This window comes from Magnolia sinica, chromosome 2, assembly GCF_029962835.1.
Source record: "Magnolia sinica isolate HGM2019 chromosome 2, MsV1, whole genome shotgun sequence".
NCBI lineage: Eukaryota > Viridiplantae > Streptophyta > Magnoliopsida > Magnoliales > Magnoliaceae > Magnolia > Magnolia sinica.
In genome coordinates, this window is record NC_080574.1 from 76,706,653 (window position 1) to 76,725,696 (window position 19,044).

The window sequence follows — 19,044 nt, forward strand, 5'->3', positions numbered from 1 at the left end:
ACTTGTGTGGCCCACACTACATACAGAAGTTGAGAGGGGCCGTGCACCATTAAAACATTCATAATCAGTTTTTGGGCCCACCGAGATGTGGTTTGCAAATCTAGCCCATCCATTATGTGTGTCCCACTTGGATGAGGGTTCAGACCAAGTTTCAGACGCATGCAAATTTTAGGTGGGCCCCACCAAGTGCTTTGATATGTTTTTGGCATGTCTTCACATGATTTTAGATGGTATGGCCCACCTGAGTTCTGTATACGGCTGATTTGTAGGATATCCCATAATTTAAAGGGGACCCATCAAATGCACGGTGTTGATGGTCGACACACATCACAGTGGGGCCCACACAGCTCGACCTCATGGGAGCTTATTGTGAGCTCGAGCGCATAGTACCTTTTCCATATATATATATATATATAGTCATAGTCATAGTCCTAATAAAAGACTTCTATACTCACATAGTCACGTGAATATTTCAATTCCCACTGTTTCCTCTTGTATGCCACACGTCTGTGTTTTGGTTCAAATCCCCACTGTTTCCTCTCGCATAGCCCACAGGTCCGCACTGAAGAGATCCTGGAGAATACCAGTCCCTGCGTTAAGGTTCACTATTTCCAATTTTAGACTAGAGGTGCGTAAGGGAGCGGGTTAGGTGAGACATGGATCCACCGAGGTGTGTGGGTCCATGAACGCGGGGCTTACAGTGATATATGTGCCTTAGATCCACACCGTCCAACCATTTTTAAAGTTTGCTTTATGGCATGTTCCTGAAAATGAAGCTGACTCAAATCTTAAGTGGACCACATCACAGGAAAGAGTCATGATTGAATCCTCACCATTGAAAACTTCACGGATTCCAATGAAATGCTTATTTTCCATCCAACCTATTAATAAGATTACAAACACCACACAAATATTTTCTTGATCCAAAGCTTTTGTGGACCACAAGAAATTTTTAAGAGTCAATCATCACTGTCTGTCTCTTGTACTATGGTCCATCTGGGATTTGTAACTACTTCATTTATTGGATCATGCCCTGAAATGAGCTTCCAATAGGGATGGATGGTGTGAACGTAGTCACATACATGTGGATCCGGCTTCTTACCTAAGCCGCTCCCCGCAAACAGCCGTTACGCACGGGTGGGAGGAACGCGGATTGCGTACTGACAGCGTCCTGAGCGTGGTGATCACTGAGGGTGCTCTGTGGGCCCCACATAATACCTATGTATTTTATCCAAGCTGTCCATATACTTTCCCAGATCATTATAGAGCATGATCCCAAAATTGAAAAAGAACTAAATCTCAAATGGACCACACCACAAGAAAACAGTGGAGATTGAATGCCCACCATTAAAAACTTCCTAAGATTCAATGTAATGTTTATTTGTCATCCCACCTGTTGATTATATCACACACACCTGGATGAAGATAAAACACAAATATCAGCTTAATCCAGATCTATTGTTGCCCCCGGAAAGTTTTTAACGGTGAATGTTCAATCACCCCTATTTCCTGTGGTGTGGTCCATACGAGATTTAGATTTATCTCATTTTTGGGCTCACGCCTCAAAATAGTCTTTGAAAAACGAGTATGGATGGCGTGGATAGGACACATACATGATGGTGGGCTTACAAAGCATCGTCGGTAGCCATCTCGATATCAGTAGGCAATCCGCGTCCGGGTGCGAGGGTGAATGCGGAGGTTCCTGTTTGGTTCCCCATTATTCCACGGCGTGTTACACTCTATCACTCAATAAGCCTGATTTTATTTTTTGTCATCCAGTCATCACTGTTGAATCACTTTTATGCGCGTCCAGAATGCAGACACTAAGGTGGGGCCCAATAGGAAATTTGTTCACTTATACACGTAGGCGAATCAATTTCAACGCAGATGGTGTTGTTAAATAAGCCTATTCTACAACGTTTTAGAGGAACCGACCTCTCATATCAGATAGTTGTAGAATTTTTGTTAAGCAATCACAAATTACAATTTAAAATAGGACAAACCGGATATCGTTGTTAGAGCTGATCCGTGAAGAGGTAGTGCCGGTGACGAACATACTCCGATAATCACCACAATTTTCTGAATGAATTTATTCGGATGACTACTGAGTCACCACAACCTTGCACAATATTCCTACACAGACCATGATATTCCAAAAAGAAAAGAAGACCGTCCATTTCACATGAACTTCTGCCTTACAGGACACCAAAATCTTAAAGAAAAAAATAATTTAAAAAAAAAAAGGAAAAAAATGATAAAAGTAATATGGGCCAACCATTTAATCTATGTCGATGAGAGAGGAACTAGATGGCACTGTTTGTGTGCACGTGTGCTAGGATGTGTTAGAGTAGGCAAGGTGGGTGCGTATGGTCGAGGTGGCGAAGCCATTGAAATTGGACCCAGCTGAGGCCGTGTATGCACCCATGTTCGGGAACACTAGCCAATCATTCACCACAAGCTCGGGCAGTTGGTGGCCCACCATCACTGTGTCCAGCGCGTCACATGTGGGCCCGAACACGGTAGACGCATACGTTCTTAGCCCTCGGCACGTTGGGTTTGTGCGGTTTGAAGTGCACGCCAACGGAAGCGCCGTCACGGTCGCATGATCATATAGGATGCAATTCATAGATCCATAGATCCCATCGTTGATCCAGTACTCACGTAGATCGCCACGCACACGCTTTCCGATGATGTTGGTGGCGAGTGTGAATGCGGTCTCGGCGAAGAACCTCCCTGGCTCGGCCATCAGTTTCAGCCCTGGCTCCCCAGGGAAGTGCTCTTGGACTGCGGCCTTGACGGCTACAGTAGCCTCATCGAACTGTAGGCCTGCAGTGAAACCACCGCCGATGTTGAGAATATGCAAGCGCGGCATGCCGAGCTGTTGGGCCGCATCGAATACCTCCTTCGCAGCTGCAATGGCCCCGCGGTAGGCTCCCATGTGAGTTGCACCGCTGCCCACATGGAATGACACACCAGCCACAGCGACTCCTGCAACTTGGGCCGCTTGGAGGAGAGGAATGACCTCTTCAGGCAAAGCGCCGTACTTGGGTCCCAGAGGACACCTTGCCTCACCATCATCAGGGGCCTTGAGGCGGATCAAGACGGCGCATCTTGGGTGCCATTTACATATCTTCTCAATCTCATCCTTTGAATCAAAGGTTGTGAGGTTGACTCCGACCTTAGCAGCATACTTGATCTGGGCCTCAGCTTTACATGGGTTGGCGTAAACGATCCGATCCGCTGGCACGCCGATATTCAAGACAGCTTCTATCTCAGCCCGGCTAGCACAGTCGAATCCTGCCCCGAGCGCCGCTAGCGTGCTAAGCAATGCGGGCTCGGGGTTACACTTAACGGCATAGAAGGGCTGCACGTCAGGTAGCCCGTGAGCCCACTTGTCCATAAGCCCCACCACAACCCCAATGTCTAAAACATAGAAGGGGTCCTCCACCTCTTGCTTCCCATTGATGATGGATTGGACAAGGTTAAGGACTCCTTTTGAGTCCTTTTCAAAGCTGGAAACCTTCTTGCCCTTGAGCCCAGGAGCACCCAGCACTGCGTAGATGCTCTTTGGGCTGGGTTCCACAGCACTCATCAGCTCCAAGGCCATGGAGATGATAGCAATGGGAGAAAATGTATTGAAACTAATGTGTAGGTTGTTTTGCCTTCCTTCTTTCAGGTATATAAATAGGGGTGTGAGTGAAAAAGGTTGGTGGGCATCCAAGAATCAGCACAAATCTTGCCAGATTGCGAAGTCTCAATACATTTCCTTTATGTTTGAATTCAACTTTAGGTTCTGTTCCCATTTTTCATTTATTTTTTATCTGACAAAGTGACTGTTTGTGGTGGTAAAAATAGTCATCGGAAAATGTTCCGAAAGACATGTGATGCACGTGTATAGGGTCCAAACCATTTGCAGGATGCACCATCATGTGAAAGAACCTCCACTGAATTTTTAAAGCCCATAGGGTCCCACGTTTCACGCAATTTAAACTGTCAAAACAATTCTTACGGGGCGTTTTGGACTATAAACTGGCTCAATTAGAGGTCTTTGATTGCCTCCCAAGTAACCTTTTATCCATTAAATCAAATTAAACCTTCCTAATTGTAGGGCCCACTCTAGATGTGATGTAACCCAAAATCAGATCGGTTGATCGATCCCAACCTCTGATTCGTGGACTTATTTTTAATGAATTCGGAGTACCGTTGGCTATTTGATCTCTTTGCAATTGTACCCTAAATCTTCATCAAATGGATGATTAGCTAGTCAAATCAGTGTAAACTTTGGTTCATGATTTCTCTAAGTTGGGCATCATGATTTGCATGGTTCGGTGTGAGTTACTTATGTGCCATATGTACATTTTTTAGCGCCTGCGTATCATCCATCACGCTTTGCCAGAGTATCACAGTTTTTCAGTTGGAAAAATATGAAGAAGCCTTCCTTGGTATACGACGCCCCCTGACGCGGATTGCGTACTACCCCGGGCACCTGGCTAGAGACGGACGGTCCTGTCGGGGGCTCTGTTGGGCCACAGTGATGTATATGTTTTATCTACGCTGTCCATCCATTTTGACAGATCAATTGAGGTTATGATCCTCAAAAGGAGGCAGATCGAAGGCTCAAGTTGACCGCATTACAATTAGGAGTGTGGATTGAAAGCCCACCGTCTAAAACTTCTTAGAGGTCACAGGAATTTTGGATCAGAGGTTAATATTTAAGTTTTCCCTTCGTCCAGAAGTATGCGAGGTTATGAACATGTTGGATGGAAAATAAACATCACGGTGGGCCCTAGAAAGTTTTCAATGGTAGGAATTCAATCCCCATTGCTTCTTGTGGTGTGGTCCACTTGAGCCTTCGATCTACCTAATTTTTGGGATCATGCAATAAAATGATCTGTCAAAATAAATGGACGAGGTGGATAAAACATATATGTAAAGGTGGCCTCACAGATCCCCTGAGAGTACCGTCAGACTCTAGCCAGGTGCTGGTGGGGGTAATACCCAGTCCACGTCCAACGCCCCCTTCCTAAGAGGAGTTTGATTCTACATTGGCTGGCTGGTCTTCGCATAGACCAAAAGCAGTTGTAAGACTTGAAAGAAAGAAAGGGGAAGGAGAGGTGAAAATGTAAGAGAATATCATCTAATAAAATGAGAGAGAATAAAGAGAATAAAGAGGAGATGATGCATGCATGCATTATTTCTGGTGTCTAGATGCCGCATCACACGAACCAACCTTCCTCTTTCTCGATGGTCAGAGCCTAACAGCTTTGACTTAAGGACACAGGTTGGATGCTGGTGATGATCCTCCCACCACATGCAACAACACTCCATGTGACTGCCAGCTAGATTTCGCCATGTGCAGCGCAGGTTCTGCATTTTTGTACACGGGGATTGTTGGATGGCTGAACGTTGATGGTTGGACCTTCCCATGTGGGCCTTACTTTTCCGTCAATCGAGCCATTGATCCTTGATAAGGGCCAGTAATTGGATTAGGTAAAAAATCAAAAAGTGGATTTAGAAAGGAAAAGCAAACATGTAGCCGGGTAATCTATTCTTACCAAAATGAACTCAACGTACCGCTATTTCAAGAGAATAGCTTTGCTTTTCATTTTTCTTATTTAGCCTCATTTTTAGTTTTTAGAAGATAAAAAAAACTCTTGCCTTTATGAGTTCTACCTATATTTATTTTTACTTCCGGGAGAAGTTTCGTAGCCCCATTTCAATGCATCAAGTGGCTATCAGGTAGTGATTGGGCACACTTGAAGCCAGATCTAATCCATTCATTCTCTTCGTGGCCCATCATTTTGGCCAAAAGAAACTAAATTCAGCTGGATACAAAATGTTTATGGCCCACTATAACCGATAGCAGTGGCATTTCACTACTAATCATTTCCTTGTAGTGGGGTCCATCTTATCTGTGTATGTGACGATCACTTGATACACTCATAGATGTCATATTCTCTCCAAAAAGTCTCATGCTGTGTAACTACATACTCAAATCAGTCATCCCATCCCAACAAAGGCTTTGATCAGGTTCATGGAGTCTTCATGGCATTAGAAGGATCGAACATTGATTGAAATTAAATCAGCAAGATCTCGCCTAGGCAAATTGAGAAGAAGTGATCCACGGAGTGGATTTCATCAATCTTGATTTCCAAAGAGAAAGCAGGGTCGAGGCAAAAATAATCACCAAGTGGTGATTTAAAGATTATCTCGTTGGTGAATTTCTTAGAAAGATCTTCTGATGCATGTATCAGGTCATCTTGTTGGAAGGTTGAATAAACAGAAGATGATGAAGCATTTATCGTTGATACAAGAAAACATTAGGGTTTCGAGAATAAGGAAACAAGGAAGAGGGCTTGAGGAATAGGAAAATGTGTAGAAACGGGATATATATCAACTGAAATTGGGTGCATTAATTAGGATGTAATTATAATCTCATATGGTACGATGCTCATGCATGCATCACCATGGGAATAACTATCTGTCCAAGAGAGTAAAGCACATCCGTAATTTGGAATTCTCTCGGTCAAGCGTGGTAATTGAGGCGTCGCCACATGTCTTACAGAACGACTACATTTATGAGGGGTCACATGCTATTTTCACCTTTTTCCAAAGGCAAAACGGCGTGAGGGAAATGTTGTACCCTATTTCTATTCGTTCCTGCGAGAACCAATTAAAGAGAGACATGTAATTTTTCATGAGATATGTAGTGTGTCTAAAATCTTTTGAGATACTTGAAGAGGATTTTACAAGTATAAAGTTGACGTTTATTGAGCTATGCCATGTCATCCATGAAGGACCAGTGGCCAAGCATAATGTGGTCAAGTCAGAAAGGAGTCTTGGAGTGGTCATCAGTACATGTGGCAAGCTAGGAAGGAAGAAGGTTCCAGGGGTTCAGTAATACTCAAACAGTCATAGTAGCTGTCAGAATGTGAGAACCATCCAGAGGAGCGGTTCAAGGCTATAAATAGCAATGGAATTTAGAAAATCAAAGAGTCTCATACCAAACCAAACCAAACCCATCTGTCAATTATCTGCCATTTACATTCCTCAATATAATCATTTCAATTGTATGCCATTTACACTACTTATTGTAATTTTACCTTTACCTGCTATTTACATTCCTCAGTGTAATCTATAGAAGTAATTAAGTAGTTGTTAACTTTAGTTGTAATTCGAATCTACACTCATACACTGGATTCAGTTCAAGTATTAAATAAAGTTCACCATCTAGAGAGGCGTTCTGCAGTTATTTTTTGTGACTGAGTGTAAGAATTTCATTTTTGTTTTTTCTGTATTGAAGAGAAAAAGTCATTTCATATGGAAGGCAAAGGTGTCACCATTTTTAAAGGAAAAACCCCACCCTCTGACTATCGCCCGATTATCTTAAGCAAAGTTGCGTGAGTAGTTGAATAGGCGACCGATCTTATTAGAATTCAGTCATATACGGTCGATTTCTGACATATATGCCTATCTTGGCGATTGGGGTCATAGCTGTTTGGTTTGAATTAAGCCGCACATTCAATTATGGCACGTCCACACTAATCACGTGAGCGAGATTGAAATGACAACAATAAGCTTCATCTATCTTTGCATAAGCGTTGTGCAACACATATTTCCTTCTTAACCCTCCTACTTACTCCATCCTTAGAATTGCATTCATAACATTGTGCACCCATTCAGTTCAAACGTATACTTTATAGCTTATCGACATAGTTAAAACCTGCCAATCAGAAACTTGGACTAGTTGGTTATTGCTTCGGTAAATGGGGGAGCTAAGGCAATCTATTCGGCCAGAACCACAACTTGTCATACACAACATTATACACATAATATCGTTGCATTACATATATTACACTTAACACCCAATCTGTTCAAACATATGTTATGTGGCTTGCCAACTAGTCGGATCCTGCCCATAAAAAAGTTGGGTTAATTGATAAATAACTTCACCAAGTTAAAAGAAATGCAAAATATGAGAAAATATATAATATTTAGGCATTATCACACTCCCAACTAGTATTTTACTAGACCCAAGCAAAACATGCAAAAGATATTTCAAATCCAAATTAATTTTCTTCTAGAATGTTCATTTTGTAAATGTATGCAATCCTCAATCATTCCAGATAATAGAGTTCCAAGGCACACTACTTTTGAAATTATAAACAATATAGACAATAATACTTTAAAAAAAAATCGAATTAGGTTCAAATCATTATGTTTTTAGTAGAAAATCCCAAACGTTGAGTTACATGGTGCACAGTGATATTTAGACTTAGCACATCTAAAAGTTTAGTTATCCACCTTCATGTTATCATTGACAATCAAACGAAGTTGACAGATCAACCAAAGCCTAAACCAGAACTTTCCTTACAATTCAATCACTTTTCGTCCAGCTTTCAATTTTTTCCATCAACGACTTTCACAGTATTACCTTTTTTCTATCCATATACAAAGATTCTTCTTTTCTTTTTATATCAAAATAGTCTTTTCATAGACAATTTCAATATGTAGCCCTTTTCGATGCTCACTGTTTTTTAACACATTTTTTCTCTCACTTGAACATGATGGACAAATTCCCTAGGCTTGGTTCCTAGCACCCTTAATAATCATCAAGTTAACACTATTGTATCAAATTTAGTCTCTATCTGTGAATTGTGAAAATTCATGACATAATCAATGTTTACAACTTTCCAGGCTGAAAATTAATAACAACTAAAATTTGAAAATTACCAAATAACTAAATCTAGGCTTTAAAAATTCTTATCACTAAGTGCCTTAGCATTCTATATTTAGACTAATTAATGAGTACTTGAATTCACAAAATTTAGTGTTCTAAAAAAATATATTTTTCAAAAATTCTGCCAAAAAGTTAGAAATTTAACACATGAATTGAAGAATTTTTCTAAAGGAAAACCCACCCCCTAATCTAAATAATACATTGTCCTCAATGTTAGAAATATATACAATAAAACATCATGAGAGCAATCAAATTGTAAGCAGGTAGATGGTTAAGAATACCTGAAAGATGACATAGACAAGAAAGAGCACTTCGTTGATTAGTTCATGAATTTTCTAAGTTTGTGCGAACTAACCAGACACTTCTAACTAATAAAAGTAACTAATCCTAAGAAAGTAATTAAAATCCTAATCTAGGAAAACAAAAGGAAAAAACTACTCATTCTGATAGACATTTTCATCCTCTAGCTATTATCTTAATGAATATCTTAGTAATCTTTTTAACAAGTGTTGGAGCATAAAATTAAGACGAAGGAAAGTAATTTGAATAAAGGAATTTAAGAAGAGAAGAAGAAATAATCATCCACATTGTAGAGTCATTGCGAGTCATGTAACAAAAGAAGTAATGATGAATGAAAAGAACCCATTGCACAGGGCACAATGTGTATTTTGTGGAATGAGATAAGAACTCATTGCACGAGGCACAATGTATATGTTGCATACATGCAATGAGGAGTGATTGCAGGAAAATTAGGGTTCAGATGTGTGGGGAACCTATAAATACCTATTCTCCTTCTTCATTTGATTCATTCACAACTCCGGAGTCCTAGAAGAATCAGCAAAAGAGTCGAGGTTTCCCCAAGTATTTCACAAGGAGAAAGAGGAAGGAAGAGGTATATGAAGATACTCATCGCTCCGTGCGCAATGGAGAAACTTGGGTTCATTATGTGCCGTGCAACAACCTTTTGCGTGCACAATAAAGTTATAGGCAAAATCCCCCCTAGATGACAATCTCTTGAGAATTCCTTCAGAAGTTTGATCAATCTAAAGGTTTTAAGTCAAAGAGGAGAGAGGAGATTTCTAAAGGATTTCTGAATCCGCATGATGACCCTTTCATTAAGAGGAGTGCACTCTAAGCTGAAATACTACTAAGATTGACATTTGAATAAACTCTATTATAATATTTTATTATAATTATACACTTTATCTTGGAATCAAGGGAGATATGAGAATGTAAACGAACCTTTGAATCAATAAAATATTTTATGATGATTGTTCTCTTATTCTTTTTTTTAATGTTATTATTGAATGATAATCCCTTAACAAAATACATTTATTTCTTGTCTAAACAACAAGATCATCCATAAACCTACTTTATAGTAAGTTTGGATGTCCTAAAACATAATCGTTTATAGAAATTTTTGAACCTCATTAAAAAAAATAAAATTTATTGTCCTACGGTATCTAAAGAGTATAAAATTCACCTATGGCAAAAAAATAAAAAAAATATTTCAATGTTAATATACCACGATAAATCAAAGACTGCAATTAATTGAAATTTTTTATCTTTTATAGGTGCAGTCTTAAAAACTTTTGAAGTTTCAGACTTCAGTTCAGATTTTGGCTCCTCCACCTTTAATGGTAAACATTCCAAATCGAAGGAATGAGGCACTTCAAAGTAATGATTCCCCTGGTCAGTGTCAACTACTAGGGTAGTGTTTTGCAAGGCATTCATTATGTCTTTAATCATGTTATCATTAGAATCCTCAAATTGTGCCAAACAAACTTCTATAGAGTCGAAATATTCAAAGAAAATGGACTCATCTTCCACACTAGAATAAAGCGTGTCATGTTTATGGATTGCATCAATATCACAATCTTTGAAAAGTTCCTATATATCTTGATCATTAACTGAAGGCTTAATTAAGATCAACCTTTGGGGACACTAAACCATAGGCTCTTGAACATACTTTGTCTCCTCATCAAGTTGAATATTACTAATCTCATTATCACCCTCGGACTAGTATGCTCAACAATGGTGTCGACAGAATTGAGATCACTCTCCATACATTGTATTTTTGGATTAGTGTGAGTTGGGTTAAAAAAAGTCCATTCCTCATTAATGAGGCGTGACTAAATTATTTGAATGGAGGATGTAAGCATCTTAATGATGCTCTAATGCCTTGGAATGTTTGCATGATGTTTTGATTGACTTGCTCTTAAGCATTTATGAACCTTTGAATTGGATCCTCTTGGGTCTTCTTCGGTAGGATCTCATAAGTAAGAGGCCCAATAAGATATTTGTTAGAATCCAAGGTCGGTTCACCTCTCTAATTTAAATTTTGATGGTTCCTCCAATCAAGATTATACGTATCATATGTGGGTGTACTTGATGGTCGTTGATAAGCATTCTCACCCATATAATAATCATGCATTATCTTCTTAACCCATGGAACATCATATCTCGGTCGGTTCTCAATCGTAGTGCCACTTAATTTATGAGACATAGGGCATTTCCTAACATAGTGATCCGATAACTCTTTGAATAATATTATCTCGCTCCTAAATGTTAATTAGAGTATTCTCATGTCCACACCAACATAAACATGATAAAACCTTAATTTTGACCTTAAATCTAAAGGCAAAATCAAAATCCCACAGCAATTAAGGAAGTGAGGAAGGATATTACCAGAAGAGACGAACTAGAACTAGAAATCAAGTATAAAATAAAAACAAACAAACGATGTTAGTAATGTTAGAAAATTTAAAACAAAACACACCCAAAAAAATTCTAAAATTAGAAAACCTAAAAGAACCCGAGATAAAAAATTCAAACAAACTGAAAAACCTAACCTACAATAGAAATCAAGCCCAGAAAACCTAAACCTATTGTGTTCGACACCATTCCCCAGCAATAGTGCCGAAAACTTGATTGAACCCAAGAGTTGATAACCCCAAGTGCAGGGCTATGATGTAGTAGTAACTCAGTGAGATCGAGGTCGAATCCTTAGGAAATGGGAAACATAACTTAGAATTATTCTAAAGGTAAATGGTTGTCTAGGTTTTTAATCCAGTGAAGTAGAAAAGGATTTTAAAACAATAAATAAAAGACTAAGGATCTAGAACAATCACAATATCTCATTCATTAATTTAATTCTTATACCTCAGTTAGAATCGAAGTCTTATCCTATCCAATTGGAAGATAATTCTATTAAACAAATCATCAACACTAATAAAAAATATGAATTTGATTAAACGATTATCTCATGAAGTATTCATATCTCAATCGCAGGGAATCAAGAGTATCCAATGTATCCAGAGGTGACACTGGATCAATCAATTATAGAAATTGATTCCTTCTTTAATTAAGTATTCTAATTGCACTAGCAAGCATCCAATGTGTCCGGAGTCAACAATGAATTAAAGATGAAATAATACAAAAGCTTTAAAGTAAAATCCAAATCTATTTCAATCTACAAACATCATTCAACCCATTATTATTGAATAAAATAAAATAAATATTGTAATTAAACTACAAGCTTCTTCCCTTAGTATTGAGTGTGAAATATTGCATATTTTCACCTATTTATACCTTGATTTTATAAACATGATAGTATTTAATCGATTGAATTATGCATGTTTTCATGTGTGAGCTGATTTCGAGTGCTTAAGGTTAAATTGATGTCAAAAGAAAGATTTATTGTAACGACCTTGGAATTTTTGTGCTAATCTTTCCTTAAGTAGTTGTTTTTGGGGTAATTAGCGCTATACTCGATTGCTTGTGAAATTCGCATCAGTCACTTTAAATTGTATCTGCATGGCTCTAAACTTGTAGATTAGTTAGCGCTATGTTACTCTGAAATCTGAGATCCATCGCTAAATCCAGTTGTTCTGGAGAATTTTTGGAAGATCTGGATCGGACCTGGACCGCGCGTCGAAAGTCCGATAGCGATGATCTTAGGCTGTTGCTGTCACTATGTTGGGCTTGACCATCACCTCAAAAATCAAGTCCATCTGATGTTCTGGGTCGATTTGTTTGAGCTCGGAGTGAAGAGTGTGAGAACGGTTGGAATTTATTAAGTTTTTATGAAATCTGAGTCGTGTCGCTTGCGCGAGGATTTTAAGCTATCTAACCGTTGGATTCTTATCCAATTTCACCCTCTGATCAGGGAAGGTGGCCCAGGCATATCCTTGTGCTTGTGGACCTGATCGAGATCCCGTGACCGTTGAATTGAGTGTGGTCCGCCACGGCTGATCTGAAGAGCCGGTCGGTACGAAAACTCGGCCTGACCTAGATCCATGGTCAATGAGCTTAAGTCCAACCTTTCGTGGTTTTTGGCCCACCAGAAGTGCTTCCTTGGATCGAGAGAGGCTTACTTTGGTTATAACCTAAGTATACCTTGTCCCTGGGGTTATTTTCATCAATTTGAGGCCTATTTATAGTCCCTAAACCCTAGCCCTCTTTTCCATACGAATTTTCTCTAACCCTAGCTTGGAAAGAGAGTGGAAAAGAGAGAGAAAGTGAGAGAGATAAGTTGGTGAATCATCTTGGATTCTTCCTTGTTCTTCTTCATCTTTGAACCTTCACTTTGAATCGTTATTCTGACAGTTCTGAGTTCATTTTGGGGTAAGTTAACCTAACCCTAATCTGTGTTAGAGCTTAGATTAGTCTTGGCGTTGTTGTATCTCATTTCTATCCTTGTTTTAGGGTATTCTATCGCCGTTGATGAAGACAACTCGTCTAAATCAGTTCGGTGTTTCTTTCCTTGCTTAAGGTGCGGACTTTAAGTGTATAGGTTATGGTTTTCAAGGCTTTCAATTCCAGTTAATGATTTATTCCTGTCATGGATGAGATTTCACATGCCGAATGTTATGTTTACGTTGCTTTCCTGATATGCATGCGTTATATTAAGATTTGTGTATTCTATGTGTATGTATAAAGTACTGTATACGTATAAAATATGCACTTGTGTTTGCCATGTTTATTTGTCATGTATGTATGCTAGATGTATGTATGACAACTCCCTGGAGAAAGGAATTGTCTAAATGCATGTATTTCAACATACGTCATGTATGTTGTTCCATGTGTACTAAGTGTTTGTAGAAATGCATGAATGATCTAAAGTGTAACTTACTACACTAATTGCGGGCGTTAAGAAGTGATTCTCAACACTCCTATTGATGTGCATGATTTCCTTTATGCGAGTTACATTCCATGTTATTTAAATTCAAGCATTTCATATGCTTACATTTATGTTAAGTTGATATTCCTCAGTTGCGTATGTACCATGATTTAAGTTGTTGTTCCATTATTGTTTTACATTCAACATGAATATCTGTTGTAGTGTAAGGTGTTTGGGACTATGCATTAGTCCAGGAAATCGGTAATCGAATCTATGTTCGTGGTTGAGATTGCTTTCGCCACGTAAGACGCATTAGACGAACCCGAGCCGTATTAGAGTTGGCGGCAGTGGTTTGGCCAGGCGGAGTGTTTGTGCACTCTATGTCGCTCAATTCAACATGCGCTCGTGCTAGTCGAGTTCATCAAGTAATCCGATTGTCCGATGTATGTTCATCATGTATGGACGCTACTGCTTGAATTTAGGGTACCGAACTTACCAGTGAAATCCTAATAACCATGGTACCTTGATCCGCTAAGACTCATGAGCCGGACATGGTGGTATGGGAAACCGTGGTCAAGCTGTCGGCCTACGCTGGGGTGACGAGCCTCCCTGTAGTGATCAGTGAGCAATTAAACTCGTGAGCTGATTATGGTGGTATGGGACACTATATTCGTGCTATCGGCCTACATTGATTGGTGACAAGCCCTTTGTAGTGACCTCGAGCATACCTGGATACCGCAATGAGGTGACGAGCCGAACTATGGTAGTAAAGGTATGAAAGGCGTGCATTGATTGGTGACCAGCGCTTTGCTACGACATCAAATATATAATCGTATGAGACGACTAGGATTGACGACCCTAGAATGGATCACCGTTTGGATGGTGACATGAGGAAGGTATCTTAGCTTTCCAATCCTGCTGTATGAAATGGACTAATAATAACTTGGTAATCATATCCATGCACCGCATTTGCATGTGCTTTGTAGATGTGGCGCATTTTGAGGCGATGTCATGCGTAACATAAGATGAAGACGCTGAGGGTGTACGCGTGAGGGCACGCATCATTTTGCATACATCCCCACATTAATAAGAGTACTTAGGATTTATTCAATTGTTCTGCTTTATCATTACTGTTTGATTGAACTGATAACATGTTAACCAGTGCCTTATTGTTCCACTGAGTTGATCACTCACTCCCACATTTCTAGGACGGTGTTAAACACCCACCAGACTCTGTCTTAGGTTCTGATGTTGCAGATGTGGATGCGACTTCTGAGGCAGAGCGGGAGATGGATGATGATGAGGCTGCCTTCTCTTATATGCAGTTTTCAGACGGGTTCTAGCGAGCCTTGGTCTGATGCGCGGGATGCTGGGATTATTTTTGGGAATTTAAATGATGTAACTTGATACTTATAATTTTGTTAAGTAACACTTTCATACGACCTGGTTTGTATATGTACTTCAGGGATTTATACTTGTACACATATTCTTCTATAAGTCTTCCGCTTGCTTTATTCACTTATCCCTGAATCATATCTGTGTTTTGGCTTAATCTATTCCATGTTTTATGCACTAATACAGTCAACATACATCCATCCTTAAATATGTTGCATAAGTGATGTTTTGGAACTCGGGAGCTGAGTTATGCTCGACCCCCGAATTTCAGGGCTTTACATTTATGCTCAAAAGATTACTAAATGAAGATTTGGAGATTTGGAAGTCATTAATGAAGAATTTACATGCCAAAGATCTAAAAAAACCAAGTGAAGAATGAAGAGAATAAAAAATTTGAAGTGAATAAAATGAATCCTGAAATTCTCCTGAAATTGTCCTGAAAAAGCATATTCTGAAACTCTAAGTCTATTTTGGGATACTGTGAAGAGTGCGTAAATTTGAGGTGGTTAAACTCCGATCATATTTTAGGAAACTGTGTAGAGTGCGTGTAACGCCCTAAAATTCAGGGGTCGAGCATAACTCAGCTCCCGAGTTTTAAAACATCACTTATGCAACATATGAAATGATGAATGTATGTTATCTGTATTAGTGCATAAACATGGAGTAGATTAAGCCAAACTCCAAACATAATCCAGGGACAGATGAAATATGCAAGCGGAAGACTGAAGAAATATATATATAAGTCCCCGAGATATGTATGCTCTGTTAGGTCGTAATTACAAGTGTTTGTTTCAAAATACAAGTATCAAAATGAAATAAGCCATTACAAAAATAACCTTGAATCCCTGTAGCTTAGGACACGACTCACATGAACCCGCCTGAGAACTGCATAAAGGAGAACGCCTCATCATCCTCATACTCCCGCTTTGCCTCGTTGGTTTCATCATCATCTGCATCTAAGACAGAGTCTGGTTGGTGTTTAAACACCGTCCCAGAACGTGAGAGTGAGTGATCAACTCAGTGGAATTATACAGTAAAAGTTAACATGTTATCAATTCAATCAAGCAGTAATGATAGAGAAATATAATCAAACATATCCTAATTACTCTTGTTAATGCAAGGATGTATGTGGAAATGATGCATGCCCTCGTCTGCACTCCCTCGGCGTCTTCATCTTACGGTACGCATGACAACCTCCCGCAGTGCTCCACAACGCCAAGGCACATGCAATGCGGTACATGAACAAGATTACCAAGTTGTTGTTAGTCCTTTTCATACAGCAGGATTGGGAAGCTAAGGTACCTTCCCTATATCGATTCCCAAATGGTGATCCATTCTAAGGTCGTCAGTCCTAAACAATCTCATACGATATTATGGTTCTAGGTCGCTGCAATGGGCTCGTCACCAATCAATGCAGGTCTAATCATACCTTAGTTGCTACAATAAGGCTCGTCGCCTCAATGCAGTATCATGGTATGCTCAAGGTCACTACAAAGGGCTCATCACCAATCAATGTAAGCCGACAGCACGAATATAGTGTCCCATACCACCATAATCGGCTCACGAGTCTTAATTGCTCACTGGTCACTACGGGGAGGCTTGTCACCCTAGCGTAGGCCAACAACTCAACCATGGTGTCCCATATCACCATGCCCGGCTCATAAGTCTTAGCGGATCAAGGTACCATAGTTAACGGGATTGCACTGGTAAGTTTGGTACCCTAGATTCAAACAGTAGCGCCCATACATGGTAAACATCCACCTGGACAATCGGGTTACTTGACGAGCTCAACTAGCATGAGTGCACATTGAGTTGAATGACATGAAGTACGTAACACTCCGTGTGGCCAAACCACTGCCAACAACCCTAATACGACTCGGGTTCGTCAAACACGTCCTACGTGACGAAAGCGACCTCAGCCACGAACTCAAAGCTTGTTACCAATTGCCTGGACTATTTCATAGTCCTAAACACATTCAATTATAACAGATACTCATACCAGCAATTCAGAACAGTAATGGATCAATAATTCCAATCATACAAGCATATGAGCATTTGATGGATTTCAACTTAACATGAATTCACACCTAAGTAGTGCCTACATTAAGCAGACAAAGAGTGTAAGTTGCATGGAGTAAATCATACACATCATTAAGATAGTTGAGAATCTCCTCTCAACGCCCATAAAAAGTACAATATATTACACACTCATTCATTCAGACATTTTTACAAACACTTAGACTACATATTCCAACATACATGACGTATGTGGGTGATAGTACACATTAGGACAAATCCTTTCACCAAGGAGTTGATACACATACAACTAGCACAAACACATGACAATTAATCATGGCAAACACATGCTCATATTTTATACATATACGATACTTTCTACATATACATGGAATACAAAAATCTCAATATAGTTCATATATATCAAAAACGCAATACAAACATCGCATTTGGCATGTGAAATTGCACCCACAACAATAACAAACCATTAACCGACATTGAAAGCCTTGAAAACCATAACCTATACGAATATAATCCATGCCTTAAACCAAAAATTGCGCAACGGATTCGATTTAGACGATAAGTCTTCGTCAATGGCGAATAGGTAACTTAAGGCATGAATTAGATTAACTACTTCAACACTTAAGCTATTCTAAGTTCCAAAACAGGTTAGGGTTTAATTGACTTACCCAAAAATGAGATTAGAATCACCGGAATAACAATTCAGATGCGATGGATTTGGTACGCAGAGTAGTTGGAAAGAATTCCAAGATGATTCGCCAACTTCTCTCTCACTTTCTCTCTCTTTTCCTCTCTCTCTCTCTCTCTTAGCTAGGGTTTGGAAAATTCGTATGGAATTTGAGAGTGAGGGTTTAAGGTCTTTATATAGGCCTAAAATTGATGGAATTAGCCCCAGGGCCAAAGTATACTTAGGTTATAACCAAATCGGGTCAATTTCAATTTAATGGAGCGTTTCTGGAGGTCCTTTTTCTGAATGCGGTCGGACTTAAGCTCACTAACATCAGATCTTAAGCAAGTTAAGTTTTCAGTCCGATCGGGTTTCCAGATCGCTCATGGCGGACCAATTTCAATTCAACGGTCACCGAAACTCGATCAGGGTCACAAATACACCGACATGTGAGGGACATTTCTCCTGATCCGAGGGTGTATTTGGGTCAGATTCTGATGGTCTGAATCCTTATATTTGGTCTGCAAGCAACATGTCTCAGATTGCTTAAATTTGAATTTTATTTCTAAATAGTTTCACGTTTCTCACACTCTTCGCTCCAGGCTCAAGTTGTGCATTTTTAGACACAGTTTGGACGTGATTTCTGAGGCGATTGTCAAGTCCAGTAATGCGGTCATAATTGTATAGTTTCAAGGAAATCAGACTTTCATCATGCGGTCCAGGTCTGATACGGAGTTTCAAGATGCTCCCGAGAGCAACCGGGTTTAAGGTTGGATTCTAGATTTCAGGGTAATGTAGCATCAATGATTCTGCACGCTTTGGGTCTTGCAGATCAAATTTAAAATGATTAGTGCTAATTTCATAAGCACTCTAGTTAGCACTTGTTAATATTAACCTAATTTTTAAAAGATTTGGTCCTATGTGATTTCTGCCTGAGGTGGTACTCGAGTCTTTGTACGGATTTTTTCGAGACGTTACAATCCACCCCCCTTGAAGAAAAATTTCATCCTCGAAATTAGTACCTTCTCGTACTCCTCGAGAATCTGAGGGTAGTTCTTTTGAACCTCAACTTCTGTCTCCCAA

The 19,044-nt window shown here is 39.5% G+C and overlaps 1 protein-coding gene across 1 annotated transcript; it reads right to left on the reverse strand.

Annotated features, from left to right (window-relative positions):
• Positions 1-2,063: 2,063 nt before the first annotated feature.
• LOC131237206 (ornithine decarboxylase 1B, chloroplastic-like) lies at positions 2,064-3,710 on the reverse strand. Its single transcript, XM_058234881.1, has one exon. It carries the CDS (start codon positions 3,605-3,607, stop codon positions 2,333-2,335), a length of 1,275 nt encoding a protein of 424 aa, XP_058090864.1. The 5' UTR covers positions 3,608-3,710; the 3' UTR covers positions 2,064-2,332.
• Positions 3,711-19,044: the final 15,334 nt, after the last annotated feature.

Excerpts from the sequence above, each read along its gene's own strand:
- LOC131237206 (XM_058234881.1), bottom strand. The coding sequence starts at position 3,607 with ATGGCCTTGGAGCTGATGAGTGCTGTGGAACCCAGCCCAAAGAGCATC.